At 38.4% G+C, this 26,607-nt stretch overlaps 1 protein-coding gene across 4 annotated transcripts in view; it reads right to left on the bottom strand.

The window, feature by feature from the left end:
- The window catches only part of USP22 (ubiquitin specific peptidase 22), a 92,032-nt gene that overhangs the window by 50,419 nt on the left and 15,006 nt on the right, over nt 1-26,607 (bottom strand). For 3 of the 4 annotated variants that reach the window (XM_015642754.3, XM_015642755.1, XM_015642756.3), the window contains exon 2: nt 9,433-9,565. In XM_015642754.3, coding sequence (XP_015498240.1) covers nt 9,433-9,565 — 133 coding nt within the window. Of the gene's footprint in view, nt 1-5,763; nt 5,856-9,432; nt 9,566-26,607 lie in introns of those variants that run through there. The other variant, XM_015642757.3, reaches the window with a different exon arrangement.

Raw genomic sequence — 26,607 nt, 5'->3', positions numbered from 1 at the left:
GATTTTGTGAGCACTAATAGTAACAATTTACCATCAGAATGTGTAGGCATAGCTGTGCTCAGAGGATTCCTTACTTTTCCTTTCTTCCTGGATTTACATGCCTGAGCAATGAAACAGAGTTGTCAAGATCTAAACTAACAAGAGACCACCTTCCACAAACCACTTGTTCAGAGCAGGAGGAATTTCTGGTGTAAAGGATCAGAAAGTTTCACAGAAACACTGGTGGAGTTAAAGCTGTAATTGTTCAGTACCTGATTAAGGACTCTTGAGGAAATACCCTCTCTCCAGCACACTTATGGGAACAATGCAGTTGTACATTTGCCAACACTTCCAATGTCTTTTTAATGACTGCAAGGGGTTTTGGACAAATTATCTCAAGCACCAGTGACAAGGTGGCCACACAGGCCTGGCCACAGCATGGAGGAAAGGCAGGAGTTTCTCATGGAGCCAGAACACAGCTGCTCAGGCACAGAGTCCATTAAGAAAGCTTGGAAGTTAATTGTTTCAGGTTAATGTAATTTGATTTTTTCCTTTGAAATACACTTAGACTTTCTTATGCTGGTTGTCTTGAGGTGAAGAAGAACAGAGGAACCACTGAAGGGACAGTTTTAATGACAAACTTCCCAAGCGAGCAATTCCTTAGCACTGACTGAAGTTACACCACACCCAAAGGACAAAGTCCACACAAAACTTTCTCCTCAAAGGACTGGGGGAATGAAACAAATTTCATCTCATTGTTAGACTAAACTTTTTTTGTTTTAAACTAACGTGCCATGAAGCTCTATCCTAAACTGCAACACCTGGCCAGAAAATTCTGTAAAAAACACAACAGTAAAGCATGAGAATGCACATGCAGCAAATTTCACCACTGGTATTTGCATTGATATTTTGGATCAAAAAACTAACAAAAAGGCCTCAAATTCATAAAAAGTTTGGGAACTACCAACCTAGGAATAATGCCCAGGTGTTTTGGATTAACCCACTGCCAAGTCTGCCAGGATACCTCACATTCCTCACCATGAACATCTCTTTTAGGAATGGCAGCTACTCCCAACTTCCAGGATCTGCTTTTCCTAAAACTACTCCAAACCTTCTCTCAGGAAAGTACAGAGGGATGAAATCAGTGAACTTCAGTTTTAGCTTAATACACACAGAATTTACTGTCCTGGGAAAATAAAATATACATTATGTAGAAATCTACCTTTTTCTTTCACAAGGAAGAACCAAAAGCAATTTAAAAAAATCACAATGTCATTTTATTAAATTTGATCAATCTAGATTCCTGGTTTAGGAATTCAAAATACCTACTATCACAGGCAGAGCAATTTAAGAATGAAAAGACCTCTTGGAATATAACATTTTTCTTTGCTTTTATACCTTCTGTGATTACAACTAGTTTCCCCTCCTCGTACCCCTTTACATACAAAATTATAAGAATCTGCAACCCAAGAGAGGAATGAAAATACATTTTATTTTTCATTTAAAAATAAAACTATCAGCCTGGAAAAACAAGGAGGCAGCACAGAAGATCATGCAGGAACAACAACAATTTTATCTACTGGTGCAAGGAACACAAAGTTTTAAAAAACAACAGCTCTGAGGTGAAAGTTTAAATCTGGCAGCAAAAAGTTTTCAAACTGCATCTGGGAGCCAAGTAAAGTGTTTTACTTAAGCCTAAGTGCTTTACTTTTCCACCTACATCCACGGATGTCCTTGTGAAAATGTTTAAGAGACCAGAGAGGATGGGAACACAACAAAAGCAGGGAAGTGTGCCACATCCAGAGTGTGCACATCTCATCTAGGTGAAAAACCTTGGGTGTTCAGTTTTTGAAACATCCAGTTGAAAAGAACTGACTTTGCACAGCTGGGAATGGGACAATTCACCCTAATATTCAATACCATTCATCAGATAGGAGATATTTGTGAATCATGTTTTGGTATCATCTCTTGGATCACTGGGTGCACTCAAGTAGAGTCCCACAGCAACTCAGAATTCAGGTCAGTTTTTACCTGTACTGAAATTAATTCCATTGTGAGTTTCTGTGACTCAGTCTTGGTGTATTATCAACCTCAAATCAACACACTCTGAGTTCTATGCAAGAAACCTGCATTTTCTTCAACTTCTGTAACAAAGGAGGCTAAATTGGCAATTCCTTTGGACCACTTTAAGTCAATATCCAAAGCTAAGTCATGTTCCCTGATTTTTCACTTTGAATGTTAATCATTAAACCCATTCCAGGTAATTGGCTCAGGTTCCCAAGAAGTGATTTGTTAAACTTCAGCCAGTTCTCCACTGGATCTTGTCTCTGATCTATCAGCACAAAGCGGGCATCTGATTTTCCTCCTCCCAATTTCCTGGCACCTGGAATCTGCACCACAGGTCAGAATTCCCAAACTGATAAGAAGGGATGGAAAGAAGTGGAAAAGGGACTACTTTTGCTAAATTATGATCCAGCCATTGAGAACTGCAGGTATTTAGAGTTAGGGAAAAAAAACCCAAAAACCAAACCAAAAACAACCCCCAAACTTCCTTCTGCTGCCAAAATCTTTTCATCCCCATTAAAAACAACAGTCATAGTCAAGCATTATCCTTCCCTCTCACACTGAGTATCTTCTCTTAATATTAAAAATAAAACTATTCCATTAAGTGCTGCTTTTTCTTCTGTTTTCACACCAGGAGCCAACAGGTGAGAAGTGTTTTTGTGGCTCTGAACTCTCCAAGATACTTATTGGACCCATATGGATCTAGAATTTTAATGTTTAAATTTGATTTGCCTGCAATCCAAACATGGCAAGCACCCAATACTACCCTGCAAACCACTTAACACCAGGAGCCAAATGGGCAGCCCTCTGTGCTGTACACTCTGTGATGGTTTAGAATATCATCCTACAACTCCATATGAATCCAAGCCAGGAATGATAAGATGAAGAAAAAATGTCCTGGTATCCCTCTGGAATCTAGATAGCAAATATGCTTTTAACTGTTAATATAGAGGAACCACAGTGTGTCAAACCATTTTATGTTGTTATGAGTGGAATATTAATTCTAGCTCCTTGACCTCATTCAGAAATATATGGATTGTACACACACAGTACCTACATGTATGTGCATGCCCCAATATGCTGCACTGGAGGCTGCAGCATTCCTGTATTTAAGCTGTCCGATTATAAAATATATTCTACCTTTTGTCAGTCTTCTCCCTTCCCTCCTCTGACCCTACAACTTTCCACAGTTCCCCTCTCTGCAGCAAACCTTTGAAAACTGAGAAGAATTAAATCCTCCTGCTACAGCACCTCTTCTTGATCCCACAAAATATTATTCAGGTTTAAAGGAGAAAAAACGTTAAACACTCCCTTACTTCAACTTGCTTTTTTTTTTCAGAAATATGGGGGAAGAATTCCCAAATCACAGTCATCATGTTTTGAGCTGCTGCACATGATGTAATACAAACTGTTTCTACTCATCTGCATATTCTCATCTGAACAACAGTGGAGCCTTTTTTAAAACACTGTTTTCAGTAGAAGCAGTAGCAAGATCCAGAACTGGACAGAAGTTTGTGGCTGGGTCTGAGGCAAGCAGATACATCCAGAGCTGGTAATACACAGGTAAATCATCAAGTTGGCTTTCTGAGGGGTAAGAATATTCCAGGTATAGACAGAATTCTTCAGGAGTCCTTTCTGATACTAAAAGGAGCTTTTGAGGAATGGCTGGCAGGAGCTTATCACTACCTGCACCTTCCAGAGCAGCTCCCAACAGAAGACAGTTCCAATTAACTTTCCTGCTGCCTCCTTGCGAGCCCAGTCTGGCTCCAAGCTTCAGCTAAAGCCCAGGAATGTCATGCTGGAATGTGCCTCACAGAAGCAAACGAGGATTTCCCTGCAATACTTTGCACAGTACATCCCAGAGCAGCAAATATTGTTAATGGCAATCAGGAATATTGGAAGTTCATGCCAGATCCTGCAACTGACCTATGCATCCAAAATGCTTTCCTCCTTTTCCTCCTCTTCCAATCAATGGTCCTCCAGTTGGCATCACAAGGATATTATGTTGAATAATGTCAGTACAGTATTTTGTACCTTCTGCTATCAAATTTCACCTCATTTTTTTCTGCTGGAGTCACTGAGGTTATTTAATTCACAGGGCTACCCAGCCCTCCTCAGTACAAGTAACACCTCTGAACTTTGTGACCACCAGGAATTTCATACACAGACAAAAAATTCCTTCTCCTCAATTACTAGAAAATAGCAGTAAACCAGGACTGGTTCTGCTAGTTAAGTCTGTGTCCTACACACTCTGCTTTCAGTTCATTCATCATCAATTTCCCTTTTTTCTGCCTGCTATGCACCATGATTCTCATATTGATCCTTGCCACTTCTATCTCAAGTAATAATTTCCAAGGAGCAAAATGTCAAATCCTTTACTTGCTCCAGACAAGTCAGGTTCAATGCATTTCCTTTTTTCTATGAAAATCACTTATATTATCAAAAAAGACATTCATGTGACACAATCCATCTCTGACAGAACAGAACACTGTTTGTGTGCTGCTTTCTATTCACCTTCATCTCCTCAACAGACCTCTCCACACCATCACCAAGTAAAGCATTAGAACTCAAAATCAAGAGGCTGGTAAAATTCCCAGATGATGTTTTCTACAACTTTCTGAGCCTGGATGTGAATAGAAAAACCAAACTGTTACTCCAGCACTGCAGTAAACTGTGCTGGGAACAGCTTTAATTGCCCTTTTCACATTGGGGGTAATGAAAATCTTTGCTGTTTAAAAAAGAACTGGCAGAATCAACACTACAGTCAATATCTTCCAACTCATATGAAAATTAAACAGCTTTTACTGTCATCCCTTTACAGAAGTGTTCTGTTTCTATACATTAAATTTCAGACAGGTATGCACTAACACCAATAACTAGATTTTTCCCTTTTTTTTTTTTTTTTTAGAACTTTCTATCATGTTTCCTCTGAATCAGATGAAAAAAATAATTTATTTGTTTTCTACAGGAAGTAGAAGCTTTTTCAATTGTACCAAAAATCCTCAACTTAATCTATGAGCATTATCATCAGGCTTACCCACCCAGTTCCTCTCACCACAAATGTATTTATTGGACTGAATTTCACATCAGCATATACTTAAAGAAAACAGTTCCTCAAGTAACAGTTTGTGATCTAATAAATAATGAATGTACTCGAACAGGACCAACTCCATAATGAACTGTTTGCCAACATCTCTAGAAATGGAGTAATAGTTCAGTCTTCCAACTATTTCTTGCTTAGTCTTGAAGCCACTGAACCTCACTCCTGCTAATGCACCTCTGTCAATTCCTGAACGACAGCATGAGGCCTCAGAGCAGACCAAGACTTCATCCAAAACCTGCATCAGAGGTGCTGTTTCAGAGACTGCTCAGGTGTTAAAATTGCATCTCTAATAGAGAGAGGCATAGCATGGACATGCACGAGTTGGCTCCTCAGCAGGGAGTTTAAATAAATAGTTCTACACAGAGCTTTGATACCATAAATGAACTAGTCTAACTCAGAATGGCCATTTGTAACAGTGTCCTAAGCCTAATACCAGTGGGGTTTTCTGCAGCTAAGAGTGTGTGTGTATTAAGAAAACAACATTATGTAATAGAAAAATTCACTCAGAAAGAATACTAAAACTTCATTTGGTGTCTCCCCAGGATTTTTCAGTCCTGATCAAGAAACTGATAAATTAATCACTGCTATGGTTTTGAGATGAACTTTATAGTACCAACCTCTCTTCTCTTTTAGAGCTACTGTTCACAGACATCTTGCTGCTTCTGCTACTCTGGGACTAAGTTACTGTGTATTTTCCTTCACTGAGCAGCTGTAGAAAAGATAAGGAAGAGATCATCAATTTTTACAAGGATAGAATCCACCAGCCGATTCCCCAGGTGCTGAACCTGATTTGGAAGGATTATTTAGGAAGATGACAAAGTATGTTGATGGCACACATTCATTTAGGATAATCAAAATGGCTCCAGAATGATTTCAAGTTACTTAGCAAATAGGCAATAGCATCATGAGTGAAACTCCAGCCATGAAAGAGGCAGACAAATACCACCAATCAGAAAAGAAGTTTTGGAGTCCCTTTAACTCCCAAGAAAGAACATCAACTTTGTGTTGAACAGCAGATTAAGAAATACAAAATAGCAACCATGAAAGTATATTAACTAAGAATCAGAGTCATTAGCACCAAAGGGCTGGCACCAGAAGTGAACACAGCAGGAGTGGAAAAGTGAAGTTCAATAATGATACTGAGAATCATACAAGAGTTTCAATAAGAAAAGCTAAAGAAAGTTCAGAGGTGGGGAAAAGAAAACATCTGACAGGATCAAAAATACAAAAAAATCACAGAAGAAATCAGTAAGGACTTTGCTCTCACCATTTCACAACTCCTCACAAAAGACACACAGAGCCCAGTGGGAATATCAGACTGTCCTGGAAATTGACTGAGAGAGACTGAGCAGTACAGAGATTTAAAAAAGCAGCTCCTATAGCTGGATCTTACCTCACCTACCCGTCACCCACATCCACAATTCAAGGAATACATTAAGTTAAGTACAGCGTTATTAATATACATTGAGAACAGGGAGGCAGATTCAAGAGCACAGGTATCACTGTAAGGTCAGATTGTGAGTGCCTAATTTAGATGGTTCAGGGAAGCAGAGATAGCAAGGGATGTATTTAACACCGCTCTGGAATATGATGCTGGAGCTTCCTGAAAGACACAGCAGAGAGCTGCAAACACATCCCTGCCATGCTCAGACAGCTGTTACAGCTGAAATCCATGGTATTTCTTACAACTGTGATTAAATGTGCAGCTCCTGCCTGTCTCCATGGAGACTGATGTTGGCTCAGCAAAAAGTCACCAAGTGCTTTAAAATAATTCCTCTTCGTTTTGAAATTTCAAAGCACTTAACTTGTTTTTGCCTATCAGATGTTATTTTCCCAACTAAAACTGCAGCAGGAAAAGCAACCAAAAGCACTAGTAAAACTACAAAAATATTTTTAAAGCTCATTTCACATGCAGCTGGAAATTAAACACCAAAACATACATTAAAAAAAAGAGAAAGGAATCTCCAAAACTAGAAATCGAGCTGTCACTTGCACAGTCTTCACATTATGTGTATTTGTGCACCAAGTAACTTATATTTAGCTGCAGAAGAATCCTCTTGGGGATGATTCAGTAAAGTATTTTGTGCTTTGGCTTAATTAACTCTTGCCCTTTTTATCTGAAGGCTATTCTTTTTGGGAAGTACCTTTTCTGACACAGCCTTAATTGTCTAGTGTCAGGACAATAACTACAACAGTCCTTAAGCTACAGCATCTTTAAGAATCTCCCTCCTCCATCCACTTTCGGTTTTCCTTTAAGGAAACAGAAGGTAATTCACTACAGCAGACAACAGCAAATTCTATCTTGCACAAAAAGAAACTTGAATTTAAGTTTCCCAAACACACAAACAGTAGCTGAGAATGAGTGCAATTATAAAGCTTTTTTAAAAAGTTCTCCAAATATATGGTGAGTTTAGTGGTAAAAATATTACAGTGTTTACAAAGCATCCACAAATAAACAGGTAAATAATGTTGACAGTCTCAATTTAGCACAGTATTTTTTAAACCTTAAGTGTGGCCATAAACTTGTATTAGCACAAAAGGTTGTTTTTGTACATATATATATATACACACCCAAACACCTCTTTTTAAAGTCTTCAACTTTACCTCAAATAATTTGCACTTCTGTGTTGATAAATATTCCAAAACAATTTCAGCTAATGAACTGACTTTAAAAGCTCTTTGAGATCACACTCTTCAAAAAGCAATTAAAAGAGGTTACACAGGGTTGGTTTGGTATTTTCAGTTTTCAAAGAACAGCTGAGGTTGGCAGGGACCTCTGAGATCACCTTGTCCAGCTCCTGTTCCAGCAGGAGCCATCCAGAACATCCAGGCTCCCCAGGCCCATGCCCACAGAGATTGTGAATATATCTGGGGACAGACAGACCCTCCACAACCTCTCAGGACAACTTGCTCCAGTCTTCAGTGACCCTCACAGTCAGGTAATAATCAGACAGAACCTCCTGTATTTCACTTTGTCCTCCCTGCCTCTTGGACACCACTGGAAAGAGCCCAAGACATGTTTTTTAACCCCTCTTTCAGATATTTGTACCCACTCATGAGGTTCCCTGAGCCTCTTCTGTGAGCTAAGCAGTCCCAGGGCTCTCAGTCATACCATGATGGAATTTTCAGTACTATTTTCCAGTATTCTATTTTTCAAGACATTTACAAACTTAAACTATACCACTACTGAGCCTCATCTTTTTCTTTTTTGACACATATGGAGGAAGAAACTATAACGATCTGCTGGTTTAAATCATCTTTTCCATAAATAGTCAGCTTACACACCCGTTTCTTAAGCACAGGAGTACACAGCACTGTTGGCCTTCTGGAGCTTCTCTGTCTTCATGGAAAATAAAGACAGTTTGTTTCATAAGCACTTAGGATAAATAAAATTAGGAATGGTGGCCACGTTGGCCAAGAGGAAATTTATGGGATGAAAAAATGCCTTTTTTCCTGTTTCTTGTATCACTCCATGAAGAATGTATTTTGATTTGGAGAAAAATTATACTGGTCCATTTTAAAACAATTTTAACATAGACTATAGATCAGGATTTTGCATTATAACTCAAATATGTTCTGAACTATGAGCAATAGGTAATTTGAAACAAAACCAAAGGCTTTTGGTTTTGAACATGAAATAGCACCAAAGCTGACAGAACAGAAGAATTTGTTGGCCTTGAAACCAGCATTATTTGAGACCGTTGAGGGAAAGGTACTCCATATTAATTAATATAATATAAATAATTAAACTGTTTTCTTATAACTTAGGTTACTGACCCCAATAGAAACAAGAAGCCAACAGAGAAAAATGAAGAAACCTCTCCCACCCCCAAACTTCAGCAGTTTAAATAATTCTGATTGCTACTTGATTAGCCTTCTTTGTGATAGAAATGATGCATGTTTTCCTCAGCAAGAAAAGAAGTGAACATGACCTCCTGAAAAAAATGTTTACTGAAATAAATGTTCTAGTTCCAGGCATCAAACCCACCATTTTTAACACTTTGGAAAAAAAAACCCAAAACTCTGCCTCCTCACATTTTTATATATGACATTAATTCATAAATACCAAGATACTAAGGAAATTTTAAGTTGTGAAGATAAACTTAACAGTGATGCAACGGAAGTTTAAGCACCAAGTTTAGAATAATGCCACTAAACTAACCCAAACCACAAATAAAATTATCTCTCTGCCCAATGAGGTAACTACAAGAAAATATCACTTTACTGGCCTGGAATGAACAGGGATAACACAGAGGATGATGAGGACCATTGGGATGAGAACTCACCTAAATTGTGTCGCTTTGTCTTCGCGTGCTCGTGAATATGTTTCTTTGTAAAACAGCCAAAGAAGACACAGTAGAGGCAAGAGTGGAGTCTGTTCAGGTGGGCACCACACATATGACAAATGCACGACTTTGCCTGAAACAGCAAAACAGACAGAGATTGTGAGTGACAGAAACACATCCCCAAGCCCAGATAACCGGGTGCAGCTCTCACGGCCGCCCTTCCCTTTCTCTGGGTGCCTCTGGTGCTCTGCAGCACAGAACAGCAGGGAAAATGTTCTGTCCTCATGTGAAAAAAACACCAGCTGGACACAACACAGAAAACTTTTCCATTTGTCCAACAGATTTCCATGTCCTATCAGGAAGCAGGTCTCATGATTCAGATGAACACCAGAACCCAGGGAAAGCAGCTGCCCAGCAGGGAGGTTAAGTGGTGAAGAGGCAGGAGTTTTGGTGGTGGGACCACAGCAAGAACTCTGCTTTTTCACAGCACCAACTTCATTGATGCACTCAAATGCTGTAACATAACTTGAACATTAAAGTGTGTGAGGGTATGATATTTCATTTTTCTGCTGGAAGATTCTGCCAGATTCCCTCATTAGGTTTTTCTACATTAGTCCACAAAACCGTGGCGCAATATCAAATCCATACCAGCCAGAGTTACAGAAGTTGCCTTTGCAATCCTGAGACTGGCTTTGAACCAGGAGCTGAAAGCAATGGGCTGAACTATTCCCTAAAACTACCCAGAATGGGCAGGTCTGAGGAAAGTTGCCTTAATTCATTGGAAATTAATAAATACACACCCCTGATATGACAGTCTATGATAGCAATACGTTTTAATGAGTGAGGCTTAAGGACCAAAAAAAGTCATTGGAAGGTTAAACAGACTTTTTGACTCAATCATATTTGAAGCACCCTAAGCCAACAGCATCCAAACCCACGTCTTAGTGTTAAACTAAACAACTTCAATAATTTTTTTTAATTTACTCTGTCTAATAAGAGACTTAAGAGAGTTTTGAGAGTAAGTCTTTTGCCCAACCACATCGAAAGTAATTTGGAATTTGACTTCTGACTGGAAGTTACAGACAGGAGAAATTCCTTGCATTAAATTCACTTTTCATCTCAGAACTGTGTTCAGACCTATGTCTAAGGGCAACTGAATTTCTGTAACAGCTGAGAGCTACAAAGAACACTTAGAGGTATGTCTGGTTTTACAGCCTAATCTGAAAATACTATTTCTTTGCTTGTCAACGTAGAAGGATCCTTTTCTCTTCATACTAAAAAAAAATAAAAATTTGGATTACTAAAATTGTAAGATACCATCTAACCCAGGCAGTGCATTTCATCAAAAACAACCCACAAAATTCTTCAGTAATATTTACCCAGTCTGCCATGACTTAAAATTACTGTTGAATAAATGATGCACAATCTTGTTCTCTAGTCTGGCATTTTTCTCTCAGAATACTTTTGGCTTTTTAAAAAAATCATCAAAACAGCTTGCAATATGTTGCACCATGTAATTTATTTTCAAGCTCCTACAAATTAAGACTTAAATTCTGAATCTCACATGTTGTGTATTCAAAGTTATCATAAGTTGTTAGGGGAAAATGTTGAATCGAACTCCACACACCTACAGAAAGAAATATTTTAAAGTTGGGCCAAAAAAAATTCACCACCACCAGCACAATTTCCATCTTTAGAAAAATGCTGCAGAACTGTCAAACTGTTGCCTAACGGCCGCTTGTTGGCTGCAAAAGCTAAATAGGATCAGCCTATCTGTTAAGATTGCTGCTATGACAACAACTCCAGCAACCAGCTATTTTACTGAGCCAGCTAAAAATAAATCTTTTAGCATTAAATGTATTGTAAACACATGACATAACAAGCATGTAAAAGCTGGTCATTTTAGGCTGAAAGGGAGAAAATTCGTACCTTAAAGAGTTTTTATTGCAGTGGAGATTAAGAGATGAAGAATGTATAAGAAATTTAGTGGTAAGTTGAAAGAAAAGTTCAATCATGCCTTGAATGGAAGCTATTTTATCCACATCCTCCTATTTGCTCAGTATAGCTCAAGATGGGTTTTCAAAAGTTGTAAGAAAACAAGGTTAAGAGACAGAATGTGGAAAGAAATCAATATCAAAAACCATAGTGGCTATTCTAAACCAGATTAGCTGTCTCCTTTTCATCTGTCTGTGCTTTTAAACAATTTGCTAAGTTAAAACAAAGCTGCCACCCTCCTACCCCACCCCAAATAATCAAATTACTTTGTTTCATAATACTCCCACCCCTGCTCATATCTCTTGAGGCTACAGTCTAAGATGAAACAGAATACTGCAAATGAGTAATGAGAATCAGTTGGATCCATACAGTCTTCAGCTTGTTTTAAAACTGGATTCAACTTTTTAAAAAAGCAAGTTAGGTCTTGCTTATGATCTGGATACTTCAGAGAACTCAACAAGGATTTCAGCTATCAACCAACCTGTTACTTCTCCTCCAAAATACAGGAACATCCCTTCCTTATCAATGACAAAGGGTTTTCCCCTTCCTTCACACCCTCTCCCAGTATTATGCTGCTCCCTCCTCATTTTATTCTGCTCCCTTCCTGCTTCTCTCCTGTATTATCCTCACCCTCAAGTTCCCCACTCTCTTTCACCCCCATACAAAATCCCTTGTCCTCACATCCACAGCCAATCTTCCTTCAATCCATACCAAACCTCTGTGTGTCCCCCTTTTGCTCAGATATTCCAACAAACCACACAAAGAAACCAGAAGAGACCTTGAATCTCCTTCTGGAAGATTATAATCAGTTTTTTAAATGATAGAAAAGAATGGTCCTGCACAATATAAATATGTGTGTATGCACATACAGAGAGTTACTGATAGTTCTGACAGCATCTCAAATCCCTCTGCAGTGTTTCACCCTCTACTGATGTCCTGTATTGCTGCCAGGGCTGGGGTAACTCACAGGTCCAGACCCCAGGATGGTTTTGTACCCTCTATAGAGGAGGTTTAGGCCAGCAAAAGAAGGTGCAAACATCAGTACATGACACACGCACAGGAGAACTGGCTGTGATCACCTGTAAGACAAGTCAAGAGTGCACCTCTAAAACACTGCTCTCAATGCTCATGATACAAAATGAGTTTAAAAAGAAAGAAGCAGGCATCACTAAGTCAAAACCTAGAGTGCTGACACTCCAAATCTTCCCAAATTGTCAGAACAGCTTATTACTAGTTTACCATCAAACCATCAGAACAGCAGTGGAGAAAGTGAACACATCCACTGAGGTTCTGCCCTTGCACTTCTCAGTCCGACAGCTCCCGCTCCTGGCTCTGCTGTCCTGGGCCAGCTCAGGCTCCACCTAAAGCAAGAAGGTCACACAGGGCAGGAGCATCAGTCCCTGTGTGACCCACAAACCTGTTTCAACTTCATGTGATACTGGCTCCTCAAATCAACCCATGGCAATGGAAATGGAAATAAACTATCCCTACAAAGCCAATAGTGCAGGAAAATCAAGAAGGATCCAAGAGCTATCACAAACTCTCCTTCTGTATTTGCAGCTATTTCAGAAATAGCTTTAGAAGTACAACTTCTATTTAACTGTATTTGATAAGAGGAAAACATCTTTTTATAAGTTTTCCACTGAGGTACTTAGGAGTCTTGCCTCTTATGCTCACACTAAATATATCAAAGCACTTTCAGAACAGAGAGGTTTTTCACTAGAAGCTTATAAGCCAAAGACCTCCTACCTTTCACAGTCTGCAAAACATATCCACCACAAAGGTACAGGGGAAAAGATGATTGAGGTAATACTAACAAGACAGTGGGAGGCTTGGGAGGTTAAAAGATCACAAGGAAGGTGTTGTCACACACAAGTAACTCAAAGAAGGATATTCTTAAGGCAAACTTAAAGCAAACACCATTTATGGATGCCTGCAATGCTGGATCAGGTACAAATTTGTAGCGTTAGGAAAGTAAAAGCTTCCCAAACCAAATATATTTCCCCATCTTTTAAAGTAAGTCTTTTGTGTAAAACACATATAGTGTTTGGACACATCAGAAAGGAAGAGAAAGTATTTAAATTTCTAACATGTTATGATCATTACTGGAAGTTTTTTGTGGGTACACTTAATTTTCCAGTCCAAACCTTCTTCAGAAACAACTTTATTCTCAGTCTGCTGAGAACAGTCTCAGATTAAGTTGCTGGGCAGGTCTACATATGCCTACCTAGAGAATACATGTGGGAAATTCTCCATGCCTAAGTTTACCACCATAACCTGCTTTGTTCCCCAGAAGCAGTGTTTGTGCTCCAGAAGTGTTACCTCAGCTCTGCCAAACTATTCCTTACAAGGTTGTGCTTCAGAGAATTTGAAAAAAGGTGAAAGCAGCACTTGTGCAGAGCCTTAGGAATCTGTGACAGTTCCTGCAAAAAAACTCTGCTTTTTTGAATTCTTAATCCTTTGCAGACATATGAACAAAAGTGAAGAGACTGATTAAAGGTTTGCAGTGTTCATTACCTTAACAGCAGAACAGGGGAAAGAAGAAAAAACAAACCCAAACCAAAAAAGTCAGAGACCTTAGACTACATTTTTTTTTTATATGAAGTGCAAATACCATCACTGGGCCACATATCAAGACACTGAAGCAAAATTTAAACATTTCCTCACATATTCAGTGTTCCAGGCCTTAATATTCACATTTTAGGAACAGTCAATCCTCTCCGGGAATTTTTGCCTATTCTATTCCCCTCGCTATGTTTAGATCACAGCCTAGACACAAGAGTTTTATTTTTATTCTTATTCATTCATCTTGCAACCAATTCTCTTCCAGATCTAAAGCAACCACAGCAGCTCATGTTGAGTGATGAACAGTGTGCTTCCCTTGGCCTATTTTTTGAAAGGAAATAAGGACAGATAATAACAAAAGGCCATGAAACCAACCACTGCTTCTCTCCTTGCTGAAGATGGAGACCCTATGGCTATTCCAAGAGTGGTGTTTCTTCTGCCCTGTGGGAGGACAGAGCCAGTATTAAAACACAGCCCAGAGCATTTATTACTCTCGAGTACTCTGCACCTCAAGAGTAACAAAAATGGGTCAAATCTGTCTTACAACAATTCTGTCACTCCTTAGTCTTTATTTACTCCCAGACTCCCTGTGCTGTGTTCCTGACACCAGTCTGTCACAAATCCATCAGCCGCCAGTACAGGGGCTGGGACATGTCAGAAATTTAAGTAATTAAAACTTCAAAGCCATGTTCTTAGAGTTGAAGAGACAAAAAGAGGGAATTGATTCTACAGTTCTCCATGATATGGCATATAAATCACTCCTCCACATGCTGATAGGATGATTCAGTTACTCTGAGTCAGTGCACTGCTCTGACACATCAGCTTTAAATAATTAAAAACCCAAGTATTGTTCACTCACTTCCTGCAACCAAGTCTTAATTATGATATTGTCCAATTAGAAATGTCAATTTTGTCTTTAAAAGAACATCCCACCAATATTGTAAATTTTATTTTCAAACCCACTGAGGTGAGGGGTACCCATAAATGTTTTATTTGTACAAGTAAAACTGTGTACTAGTTACAGAATTTTTGAGTTTTGTAAGTGCTCAGAAAATCACAGGTAACTTCATAAATTAGGTTATTCTAAACATTTGTTTAGATAGCAGCAGAACCAAAAAAAAAAAAAAAAAAGGCAGAGAGGAGATGTCTACACAGCTCTCCCAGACTGAACAGGACACTTGGCTCTGACCATCTGCTTGAAGTTTGAAGACAACAGTATCACAATTTATAATTAAAGATGAAATAGCCTAAGCTGTTAAATAACATCACAGTTCTCAAATGGAGTGTAAATAAAAATATACCATTATGACCATGTGAGCAGCTTGCTGCTGATTCCAGTGAGTCCTACTTCTGCCTGTAACTGAAAAAACTGTGGAAGAGAAAAAGGAAAGCACTGAACATGCTAGAAAGTAACTTGAAGAAACTTTCTACCCTTTCATCTGATAGGGATTACATGCATGGACAATACTCAAAATACAAGACATATTTCCGAATTCACCCTGAAATGAAGACACATTGTTAAAAGAGAACCATGTTGTAGCCAAAGTCTATCCAAGTTACAAAAACATGACTTTGGTTCAAAGGCTCTCATGAAGAGAACACTGCAAATCAACCTACAACTACGTAACTCAGATGAAATTAATAATTATGTCTGGGGGCACAACAGAGAACTGAGTAGGTATCATTAATTCTACATACAGATTTTTCTCCTGCTGTCCTTATTCTGGATGATGTGTCGTTTCAAGAGATGGATATTGAATATCTCTGTAGTTTTTTTAACTTTTCCCATTTTTTATTTTACACAAAATTCTGCAACAGGTTCAAGGCTGAAATGAAACTTGGGAGGAAGGGAGGAGTTGTGCGATTTAAAAGACAGCATGAGCTAGACAAAAAAATAGGAGGATGCTCTAAAAATGTAATCCTGCTTTTCCTGTACATAGTCACAGTAGTAAAAAGTTCTATTTCAACAAGAACAAAGCAATTCTCTGGAATTCAAATGACTATGCTGAAATTGCTTCTTTGCTTCTCCTTTGGTAGGTGCTCATCCACTCCACCAGCATTTACAAACCTAAATGATTTCTCAAGTACTCCATAAAAGATGCAGTTAAGAGCCTATTGTGTTTTTAAACCATTTAAATAATGGACCTTATTCAAATTAAAACACATGTCCTTCTGTAGTAAGATTCTTTTAGCAGTGGGAAATCTATTTGCCTTGTGAAAACACATAAGCTTCTTCAGGTTCAAATGCATGGTTCTTTCCCTGGAAATACACATTGCATGGATACATTCTGTGTGTTGATTTTTATCTATTTCCTGCAATGCACCACTGCAGCAGCAAATTCCACATGAGAACAAGGGGCTCGCCAAGACCGCAGCAGTGTGTGCTCAGATGGAGTGCAAAATCTATTCCTCTCCCTCACCATTCCCCCACGTCAGCAAATCGTGGAAATGTTTTTAAATGTCCTATTAGGTAATGTATCGATCTCTTCTGTGGGCACGTGACTGGGGAAGCAATTCAAGGAATAAGCTCAACAGCCAAACCTGCCTGATGCTATGCAGAGTCTTATTAAAGCCTGCCCAGGCTGCAGAGATTACATTTTGCCCTGTGTAAAACTAAGAAATGGGATACTTCCTGTGAAAACAGGAAGGCTCTTGGGAAGTTTGCTACAGTACTTGGATGGAAATACTCTAGATAGCATCCTTTCAGTAAGGAAAGAAAAAAGAAACTTGAGGATACATAGGATCAGAGCCTTAAAAACTCCTACAGGCTCATTTGGAAAAGTACACATATTCTAGCTATCTTTTCTTTATCTATTATAAAACTGCCATAAAAATATAGGCACTTAATTAGTCCAGATCAAAGTCAAAGCAATTCTGCTGGTAGGAAAGATGGATGGGATGATGCTAAAGCACAGATTCTCCATGGTGTGACTTATTTGTGGGACAAATACAGCAAAAAAAAAAAAATGAACAGTAGAAAATGAGCAGCAGTAGAATGACAGACAGCATTTATTAGTGACTGACTGACCTTAAAGATCCCTTCCAACCCAAACAGCTCTGATTTTAAAATCCCCAATGCCACACTGAATGGCGCACATCCATTGTTGATTTGTCAAGACTTGAGTTCTAATATATGACATATATATGAAATTAGAAATTCTGCTTGTCTAGTTCCACTTATGATTTTAAAGCAGTCAGCATCTGAGTATTTATGTTCAGGAATACTTCAAACCAATCTGCACATTACTGCTGAGGAACAGCCAAAGAATGAAAGCAAATTCTCAATGTGCTTGCACAGAATATGTTTGATATCCAGTAAGCTGAAGCTTACTGTTTCCTCACGCCTCAATACAAAACAAATCAATAATTCATGTTACTAGAGCTAAATAAGAGGTCTTTCATTCACTACTAAACTTTTATGCAAATTTGCAAGCCTAAAGTTACAGAGATAAGACAGAGGTAGTCAGAATTGCAATTCACCCTTTAGCAGACAAGATTTAGACAGATGGATATTCTGAACTCTACAGACAAGCAGGTCAGCATAGAAAAAACATTATTAAAGCAATATGAGCATAAAATATGTTCTGGAAGAGAAAAGGAGCTTAGATTTCTCACATTAAAACTGGTAAGATGAATGAAAGTATCTTCAGAAAAAAACAGCTGGGAAAGCAGCATTCTCATGACAGGGATTTACTCCTTTATTCATTTAAAGAGTTAGCAAATTGCTGCAGTCCCACAATAATATAATAAACATTAATCACAAGGTATGTAGGAAGGTGGGCGATAGATTCTTAGCAAAGATCTTCTGTCTTTTTCCACAGAGTGTACAGCCAACTATGTTCTAACACTTTGTGATGTATTTAGAACATTAACTTGTTTTGCAAAATATGTGCATTTTACCCTCCTCCCAAAGGAATTCATTGGGAGGAAGGTGCTGATAAACTGTGACTGCCTCTCGAGATCAGGGCACAGGGAATTCTACATCCTGTGGTTAAGGAGGGCTTGGGGAAGGGGTGCTTCCTACACAGGGAAGTTCAGAATCACATATATGGAACCAAGAAGCAACAAAAATGTCATCCAGTGTGCCCCATTGGTATCAGGACTGTTAAGACACCACTTGGTTATTATGTATTTTAACAAGGTTTCAGTTATAGGAAGAGTGTAGGATGACAACCTCACAGAAGCAAGTTCTGGGTTCTTTCCTCACTGCAGTTTGTTGACTACATCTGAAGAGATCTTCTCTGATTTTTTTAGCTACCAATATCCACACACTCAACAACACTTTGTTTGTTTGTTTTCTTAATGTACCAATCATGAGTATTAAGTAAAAATCCATATATTTTCTTCTCACAGCTGCCTGTAGGCCATTAATAGATTAGTTATACATTAGTGCCACTGCTTAGTTCAGGCGACCTAAACTGACAAATTTCTGAATTGAGATTTTTAAAATGGAGCAGTCAGAAATTCATCCTGATAGTTTGATTAGTCTCTTCAGTAAATTACCAAAAGGAGTGCTACTAAGGAAAAAAAAAAGTGTGTTTTTCTCTTAAATCACATGAAAAACTCTACTTTTTTTTAATAGTGCAAATGCAATTACCTGTGTCTTTTTGAGGTGTCATCCTCAGTAAATCTGACTCCAAGAAACTTACTATGATTCTGATCAGTCACAGTTTAATAAACATGAGGCAAACTTGTAAGTGAATGGAGTTGACATCCAGGCCCTAAATCTGTCCACTGACATTTGTGTAAAGAAAAAAAAAAGAGGTCTAGAGCTTCACTGCGATGCAATTCTTCAAAAAGCAGCAAAAAGAACCAGCAAAGAGATTCAAACCTTCCTTGGACCCAGCTCACACAGCTGCCTGCAAGGACCAAGAGAATATTTGTGTGCAGGTCAGATGCCACTCACCCTCACAGCAACAGAAGTTCCTGCTCATAGCAGCTCTGAGCAATGTGAATTCACTAGAAGAAAAAAATCTGCCCTTATTTCTGTGAATAAATATCCAAATGGGGTTACAGAGATATTTTGTTGGTGGTGGTTTTATTATTGTTGTTATGGGTTTGGTTTTTCTTTCATTTAATTTCCAAGCAGCTGCTGCATCATATTAAAAAAGCTCCACTGAAACTAACAGCCAAGCAGGAATTGGCCAGAGCTTTGTATATTTGACTAGCACTATATGAAAAATGTTCATATTCAGCACAAAGTCAGAACAAAAACATTATTTTCCACAAATTCATGAAGAACAAACTTGCACAACAATTCCAGTGTCACTGTTGTAGACTTGTAAACAATGATTCACGAGTATTTTGAAACAGACTTTCTATTTCATGTTTCACCTTCCAGCATTTCTTCTGTTCATTCATAATTTGGATCAAATTGGAAAGATTTGGCTGAATTTCAGAGTGTTTGAACACTTTTTATCAACTCAAGGTAGCTGCAAGACTGCAGCAACCCTGAAAGTTAACCCATCAGGAGACTCCAGCAAAGTGCTACATGTTGATGACACTCATCATCACCTACAGCAAAAGAAACCAAGATTTGACAAGAACATTTTGTGCTGACCAGCCAGGCCCCACTCTCTTCACTCATCTTCTGTATTTATGAGAGGAAGTGCTAAACCCTTAACTCAACATAGACATTCCCTCCAACAAAGGCTGATCCCTTTCAGCTTAGCCCCATTCACATCCCACCAGTATTATTTCCACATCTTCCTTTTTAGTAGGCTGCTTGGTTACATAATGCTGCCGATTGAAAGCAAAAATTAGTAGATTATAGTGTTGAGTTTCATTTATGGACATTGTGCTTGGTTTGTCATTTAATGTAAAAAGTGTTAGTTTCATTTAAAGCATGGCTTTAAAAATTAGTTAAGACAAAACAAATGCAGACTGCAGCAGCCAGCTGGGCTCAGTGGCTAGGAAAGCTTATTAGGCAAAGCACATGCTTTTAACTAGAACACACCTCTGCATTCCAAAAAGAAATCCCAGCAGGACAGAAAGCTTTCGCAACACCAGGATAAGAAAAGCATGCAGAAAAACTCCCAGGCTGTTAATTACAGTGAAAGTCTATTTCATAATATCAACAGCAGAGCTTTCTCCCTATTTTCCTTTCTCTTTAAAGGATGGAATAAATCAAACCCAAGGTACCTCTACTTTTTGCCATTTGACTTGCCATGTTTTACAAAGAAGCCTGTCTCACCTACCCTCTGCTGCTCTGAAGGAAGGGGTTGGAAGAGCTGCAGAAGAAAGGGTCAAAACACAATTAAAAAGTACAGGAACTAAACCAAGCCTTCCTTCCTTGATGTAAAGCATGAAAACAATGTGGGCATTAGACAACTTGTCTGTGTAAATACCAGTTTCTTTTAGGTTGCATGAAATTCTAAAGCTTCTATTAAAATATGAAAGATGGAAATGGAAGATATTTCAGTTGAAGTGCTACCCAGTCCTGGTGAGATAAAAATCCATCTGCCTTTATGCTACCAAATATATCAAATCCTGTGTAGTCAGGAGTATGTGAAAAGTACAAAAAAAAACCCAAAAAACCCAAACCAAATAAACCAGAAACTAGAACAACTCCTTAATGCTGTACCCCATAAAAGACTCATCTTACTGAGCAACTGGGGAGTTCCAAGAACTGTGTCTGATAGCCAGCTCCAAGCAGTTGTTAGTGATCTTTCAAAAGGGACACAGCTTTAACCCTAAATAATTGAAAATCTGAACTTTAAAAAAATTGTAAAATTATTTGAGCTCCTGAAACTGTTCAGAGTTCTGCAGAACAGGAACCGTCAAGACAGAACACTTTAGACATGATGCCACCTCTTCATTCCACAGTGCATTTTTCTGACAGTACTTCAGAACTCATAATACGCACATTGCCTCACATTCACAAAATGCTCTTTAAACCAGAATACGAAAACTCAAGTTACAATACAGCAAAGCAAAATGTTTAAAGATGTCAAAGAATATCTTGAAACTACATCCAAACCAAAAATGCTTATAAAGCTTAGCGACAAAGACCGGATTTTAAAAAGAAACACGAATGGGTTCACCTTCAGCAGGTTTAACTCCTGTCCTTACACGAGCCAGGTCAATGAAGTGTTCAAGTACAAACCTTTCACCTTCCAGGTGCTCTACAAGCCCCTATGTCTGTGTCCTGTAAGCAAGAAAAAGTAACATGCTACATAATACAGAACATTTCCCACTTCTTTTTTTGTGAGGACATTAAGGTTTCTGTTAGAGACTTAATTTTGTCCACTGCCAGAGAACTAGAACAGTACTTGGATGCAAAAGACAATTTGCCTGTCAAAGTTGATAAATTAAACCAGTTATTCTTTCATTAATCACACAAATTAAAGATGCAGAGAAAAGATTCTCTAAGAGAGGGGAGATTTTTCAGAAACTTTACAGGCAAGTTCAAGTGGTTTCCATCAGTCCTGCAAATCCATTCCCTGGCATTTCTTCCTTAGTAATGAAATAATTGAAATTAACGTGCCAAAAGACTTAATGAGAGCAGGGTTTCCTGACATCCAATTTCAGATAATGAAGTGATGGTTACTAATGGGGGAAACAGGGGGACAGTGATATCTACACGTTTAACCCAAAATCTGCATTAGGACTTTCCAGTTCACCATTCCCAGGTAAAACTCATGGAGAAAGGACTTATCAGATCTATTAATATTCCACATGACCCTCTGAACAAGTGTTTGCACAGCAAATTCATCACCGCAGTTCTGCTAGAGACAAGTCAACTGACAACACTAAAAACCAACAAGGAGAAAAAAATCCACATAGTGGACATGTCAGGAATACTATAAAGAAAGAGGGAAAATAGAACTCCAGTCAATGTGACAACTTATATCAAAATTGTTTCAGCCTACTTAGTTCCCTTTTCTTCACTGGCTCTTGGGAAACTGCATTTTGGAAAGAATTAATCTTCCTTCTCAAATGAAAATACAATTTATGTACATATATACACACACGTACGTATGATGCGTTAAAAAGTGTAACCATTCTACTTGGAAGAAAGAAAAGAGAATTTGAGTCTTAATTTCCTGCAAAAATGGTTTCAGAATGCAATTTATATACTCTTAACATTCAGCAAACTCCAAGCACCAGGAACACACTTCAATTTCAATTAAAAATAATACTTTTAACACAAGAATTGTCTGTATAATGGGAAAATACATGGGTTTTTTGTAGAAGCTTTCATCTATTTACATCTACTTATATTAATGCCATGGATATTCAATAGTTCAGATTGCATCCTTGGACAGAAGCAGATTCTGTAAGAGACAAGAGACCTTTAAGAAGAGAAAAATGCAGAAGGAGAAATTGTAAGCCATCATTGGAACACATGCACCTGACAAATTAGGAGCACGTGGCATTTCAGGAATAACAGTGCCTGCAAAAGATGCTTAAAAGAATTCAGTCTGTTTATGCATTCCAGGTGATTGCCAGCAACTCCTCACGCACGTGGCACTGATTCATTCAGACACGACAGTCAGAACTACAGTTCTGTCACATTTGTCAAGCAGAAAAAAGACATAACTTAGATTCTACCTGACTATAGCAAATAATGAGCCCACAGCACGTCCATTAACACTAATAATTAAGATAAGTAGTGTTTCATTTAGCAAAAGGGCATCTGTACAGCAAAGCTGCAGACAGCTTCAGAAAAAGAATTACTCAGATATCATTTAGAGCTTATTTTATCAGAAGAGTATGAGGGTACTTGGCACACATGCACTTTTGTGCAAAGCAGAGCACAGAAAACTTCAGTTGTATAAATATAATAATCATGTGATTTAAATAACTTCTCTGGAAAACAAAAATCATGTATCTGAAGAGTCCCAACTAGAAAAAAAGACACTAATGAAAACTGGAACACACATAGGTGAAACAAATTGCTCTTTAACTCCTATCACAAACTGAATTCATCTTCTAATCAGAGAATAAGACAACAAACACCAACAGCCAAACATATCCAAAGAAATTACAAAAAAGGATAAAGGCAAAAAACATCATGCATATGGTCTAGCTCTGCTGTTCTGACAAAACACAGCAGACCTTGAAGCCTCTTTAATTGATCGTTAAATTAGTGACCCCAAGGCTTGAAACTGCAGAGAAAGAACAGATTCTGCTCTATATGGATACCACACACCTTGAAGCATCTCCTATTACCATTCTCCACTTTTCCTGCCCAAGGTTAAGCAAATTACCAGTGACTATATTCATGTGGGTTTTTAACATATATAAACACACCAAAAAACCCTAATTAAACTTTTAAGGAAAAATCCCCTGCAATGGTTTCATGCATTGAGATGAAGGATCAAAACCTCAAAATTCAAACTGAGATTTTCAAAAGTTAACATCTGGAAATGCATTTATATAGGAAAAAAAAAACAAAACAAAACCAAACCCTGAGCTCCACCCAACAACAACATCACAAAAAAGAAATAAGTAGAGTGCTCTTACAAGATTCTAAATACCAAAACACATTTTCTCATCATACATTCTAGTCTCTCATGATATGAGATGAAGTTTAATAGAAGCCTGTCATAAGACACAGGGATTGAAAGAAAAATTTTATAACCACTTACAAAAATTATTTGCCTTTTTAGTAAAACAATAGATGAAGTCATAGTATTATTAACTCTGATATAACAGAGCAGTGACTGTTCAGTGCACCAGAACTCAGTCACTGAATGCAGACTGATTGGAACAACCTGAGGAACATTTTTCTTCTTTTATGATTAAGACAATACCATGGAGAAGGGGAAAACTTTACCACAAGTAACTACTAATCCAGCCTTTGCATGCATTTTTTGACTTTTTAAAATAATTACCTACAAAATACCTACATATAAAACACCAAATCAATGTGAGACTGCCTGATAGGTGAGACAAAACAGTGCAGAAAGTTTAATGAACCACAGGCTTAAGAAAGAACAAACCACGGACTTCAAACACAGACTGCTGGAAAAACTAATAAAATTAATGCTTTGTTTGTTGAACATACATGAATTACAATTACAGTTTTATTGCTCTGTATTTGTTCAAATATACCCCAGTGTTCCTTTACACAAATCTACGCTTCAAAAAAATCAATAGAGTAATTAGAAACACTGTAGAGAATTAGTGCATTGAGTAAAATTTCCATAATTTCTCCTAAGATATGATTAACAGACATTAGATACCATGAGCAGTGCTTTTGAGGGACTTAAAGATATACTCATTTGGTTCTTCAGTTGAAGAAAAGAGTTCTCATTTCCAACTGGCTTCCCATCAGCCAATATGCTACTTCAAGACTCTCCAAGAAAAAGGAGTATTGGTACAATCAAGAAATCTTACATGCTGCTACAGCACCAAGTGAAAGGGTTTTGGGTTTCAGACTGATAGAAAGTTTCTTTGTTATGCGGTTTTAAATTTGAATTTCAATATATGCATTAAAAGAAGGGACAAAAAAGCAAGAAGGTCCATCCACAGGAAAGAGCTGTAACTTCCCTCTGAGCTGAGTCTACACTGTAATCTCTGCTGACTTCACAATGTCCTTCAGGGAAATCAAACTTGGCCAACAGTGTCTGTGCCAAGTCCTCATGTTAACAATTGTGTTCAGAACACATTGCTGGGATGGGCAGAATCAGCTGTACCACCAAACACCACCTTGACAGAATCAGCCTGAAATCCCATTTCTTCCTTAAGGTCTGGAGGGATCATTACACTTGAACAGAACTCTGGGTTGTTCTACCTCACTCAAGTAGGCAGTTATTAGGGAATTCCCTGCTATGTTCTCACTTTTCAGGGGTTTCCCCAATAACTTAACATATTAAAGAAACTCTTCCCTCATCATCTCCCCACCCAAACCAAAGAGGCTTTGCCTCCAACTCTTCCACTTTCCCTCACTTTGTATGAGATGTACAAGGTTTCCATCTCTCATTATTTCCCATGTAGTTACTTTCTATACAGAAACTGAAAGCTTTTTTGTTGTTAGAAGGTAATTATTTCTATCAAGCTGAAGACAGAATTACAGAGCAGCCAAATAAGCCAATGTTCTGACAGCAGCAAAGGTTCTGTGGGTCCTGCCTTCCCTCCTCAATTTCAGTTTTCTCCCCAAATGAACGTGGAAACGCTCAGCTGGAATCCACAGCTTCCCCCTAAACAGGGAATCCATCTGATGCAATCTCACGAGTTACCACATTGCATTCCAACAGGAAAACATCATCACAAGGTAGGACTCCACAAGCTCTGCCCCAAAGCTGTAAATGACTGAAGTCTGAAATCAATCAGTTCAAGCAAACAGATCAACTTAGCACTTCTTGTCTCCCAACTGAGTAACTGAATTTGAGAGGAGGGAACAGCTGGACTTGAAGATCTCATACTGCAGTCTCACAGGGAAAGAGGGAAGTAATGTATTTATCATTTGTTTTCCTCGTTCTCCATATCACACAAACCTTAACAGTTTTCAGAAACTTTTAATTATTTATTGCCCTGATCATACTAACAAATCATCTTTGGCAGATTAGACACATTTTTGCACATTCTTCCATGGATCTAGCCTATCCCAGCTTCCAAAACTCAGACAGACTCACCAACACTTAGGGAAAACATTAGCTGATACACAGCAGCTCATCAAAGCTCCAAATCCCTCACCAAAGATAACAGAGCAGCAGACATTTGTGTGTGCTTGGCATTGCTAAAAAGAAAAAAAAAAAAAAAAAAGAAGACAATGTATTTGCTATTAAAAATAACCACAGTGCAATCTGAATGTTGGTAAGAACAGAGAATTCATCTGTCAATTTGTTCTAAACAAATTCCTGTTCCTGCACGGAAATGGTACCAGGAAAAAATTCAACATCCATAATGCACAGATTGAGCCTCAATCCATCATTTGGATGTGGCAGTGGAGGCCAGCCACAGAACAGGGAACTCAACCCTTCTCCCCTCAGCTCCCCAGAGCTGCACAGGCAACCCCAGCAACAGGAACTGTCAGGGCTCTTAAAGCCCCTGTACGTGGCAAAATGAAAGGCTGAAACACAAACCACAACACTGGGGATAGGGTGGGGTAAGGGGAAACACGGGAATAAGGGAGAAAGTGAATTATAAAGTCTTTTATCTGAACAAAAGCCAGAACTTCCTTGGTATATTGCACTTGAAAAACCAGTAAAGAGCTTGAAGCAAAACCAAGGGATTCTTCAGGAGAGTATTACAATTGCAAATCACCAGTAATCTCACATAGATTAGAGCAAAAATATTCCATGAGAGCCAGTACAGATTTCTAGTCCTGATCTCTTGCTTTGTCTCCATAGTTATAAACATGGTTGGTGTTTTGGGGACAAATACATGGCCTTTTGCTTTACTGCAGGATTAAAAAAAGCATTTGAGAGCATTGAGGCCTCAGGCCTTCTTAGAGTACCTTAAATTGCTGAAAAGCTCTCCCTGCTAAGCAAAGAGGTGATTTGTTCAGGTCTAAAAGAAACCCTTCCTAGTTCTGATTTTCAGGGCAGTGTTTCCTGTGATCTGGAAGTGCAAAGAATTGAGGCACAAGGAATGAAAAGCAGGGGAGCGCTGCATGACACACAATGTGTGGATAATAATAAACTCTAACACTGCATTTTTACCTGA

Source organism: Parus major, chromosome 14 (genome assembly GCF_001522545.3).
Source record: "Parus major isolate Abel chromosome 14, Parus_major1.1, whole genome shotgun sequence".
Classification (NCBI taxonomy): Eukaryota; Metazoa; Chordata; class Aves; order Passeriformes; family Paridae; genus Parus; species Parus major.
Note: the sequence above shows the minus strand (reverse complement) of the source record. Positions and strands in the feature narration are given on the sequence as shown.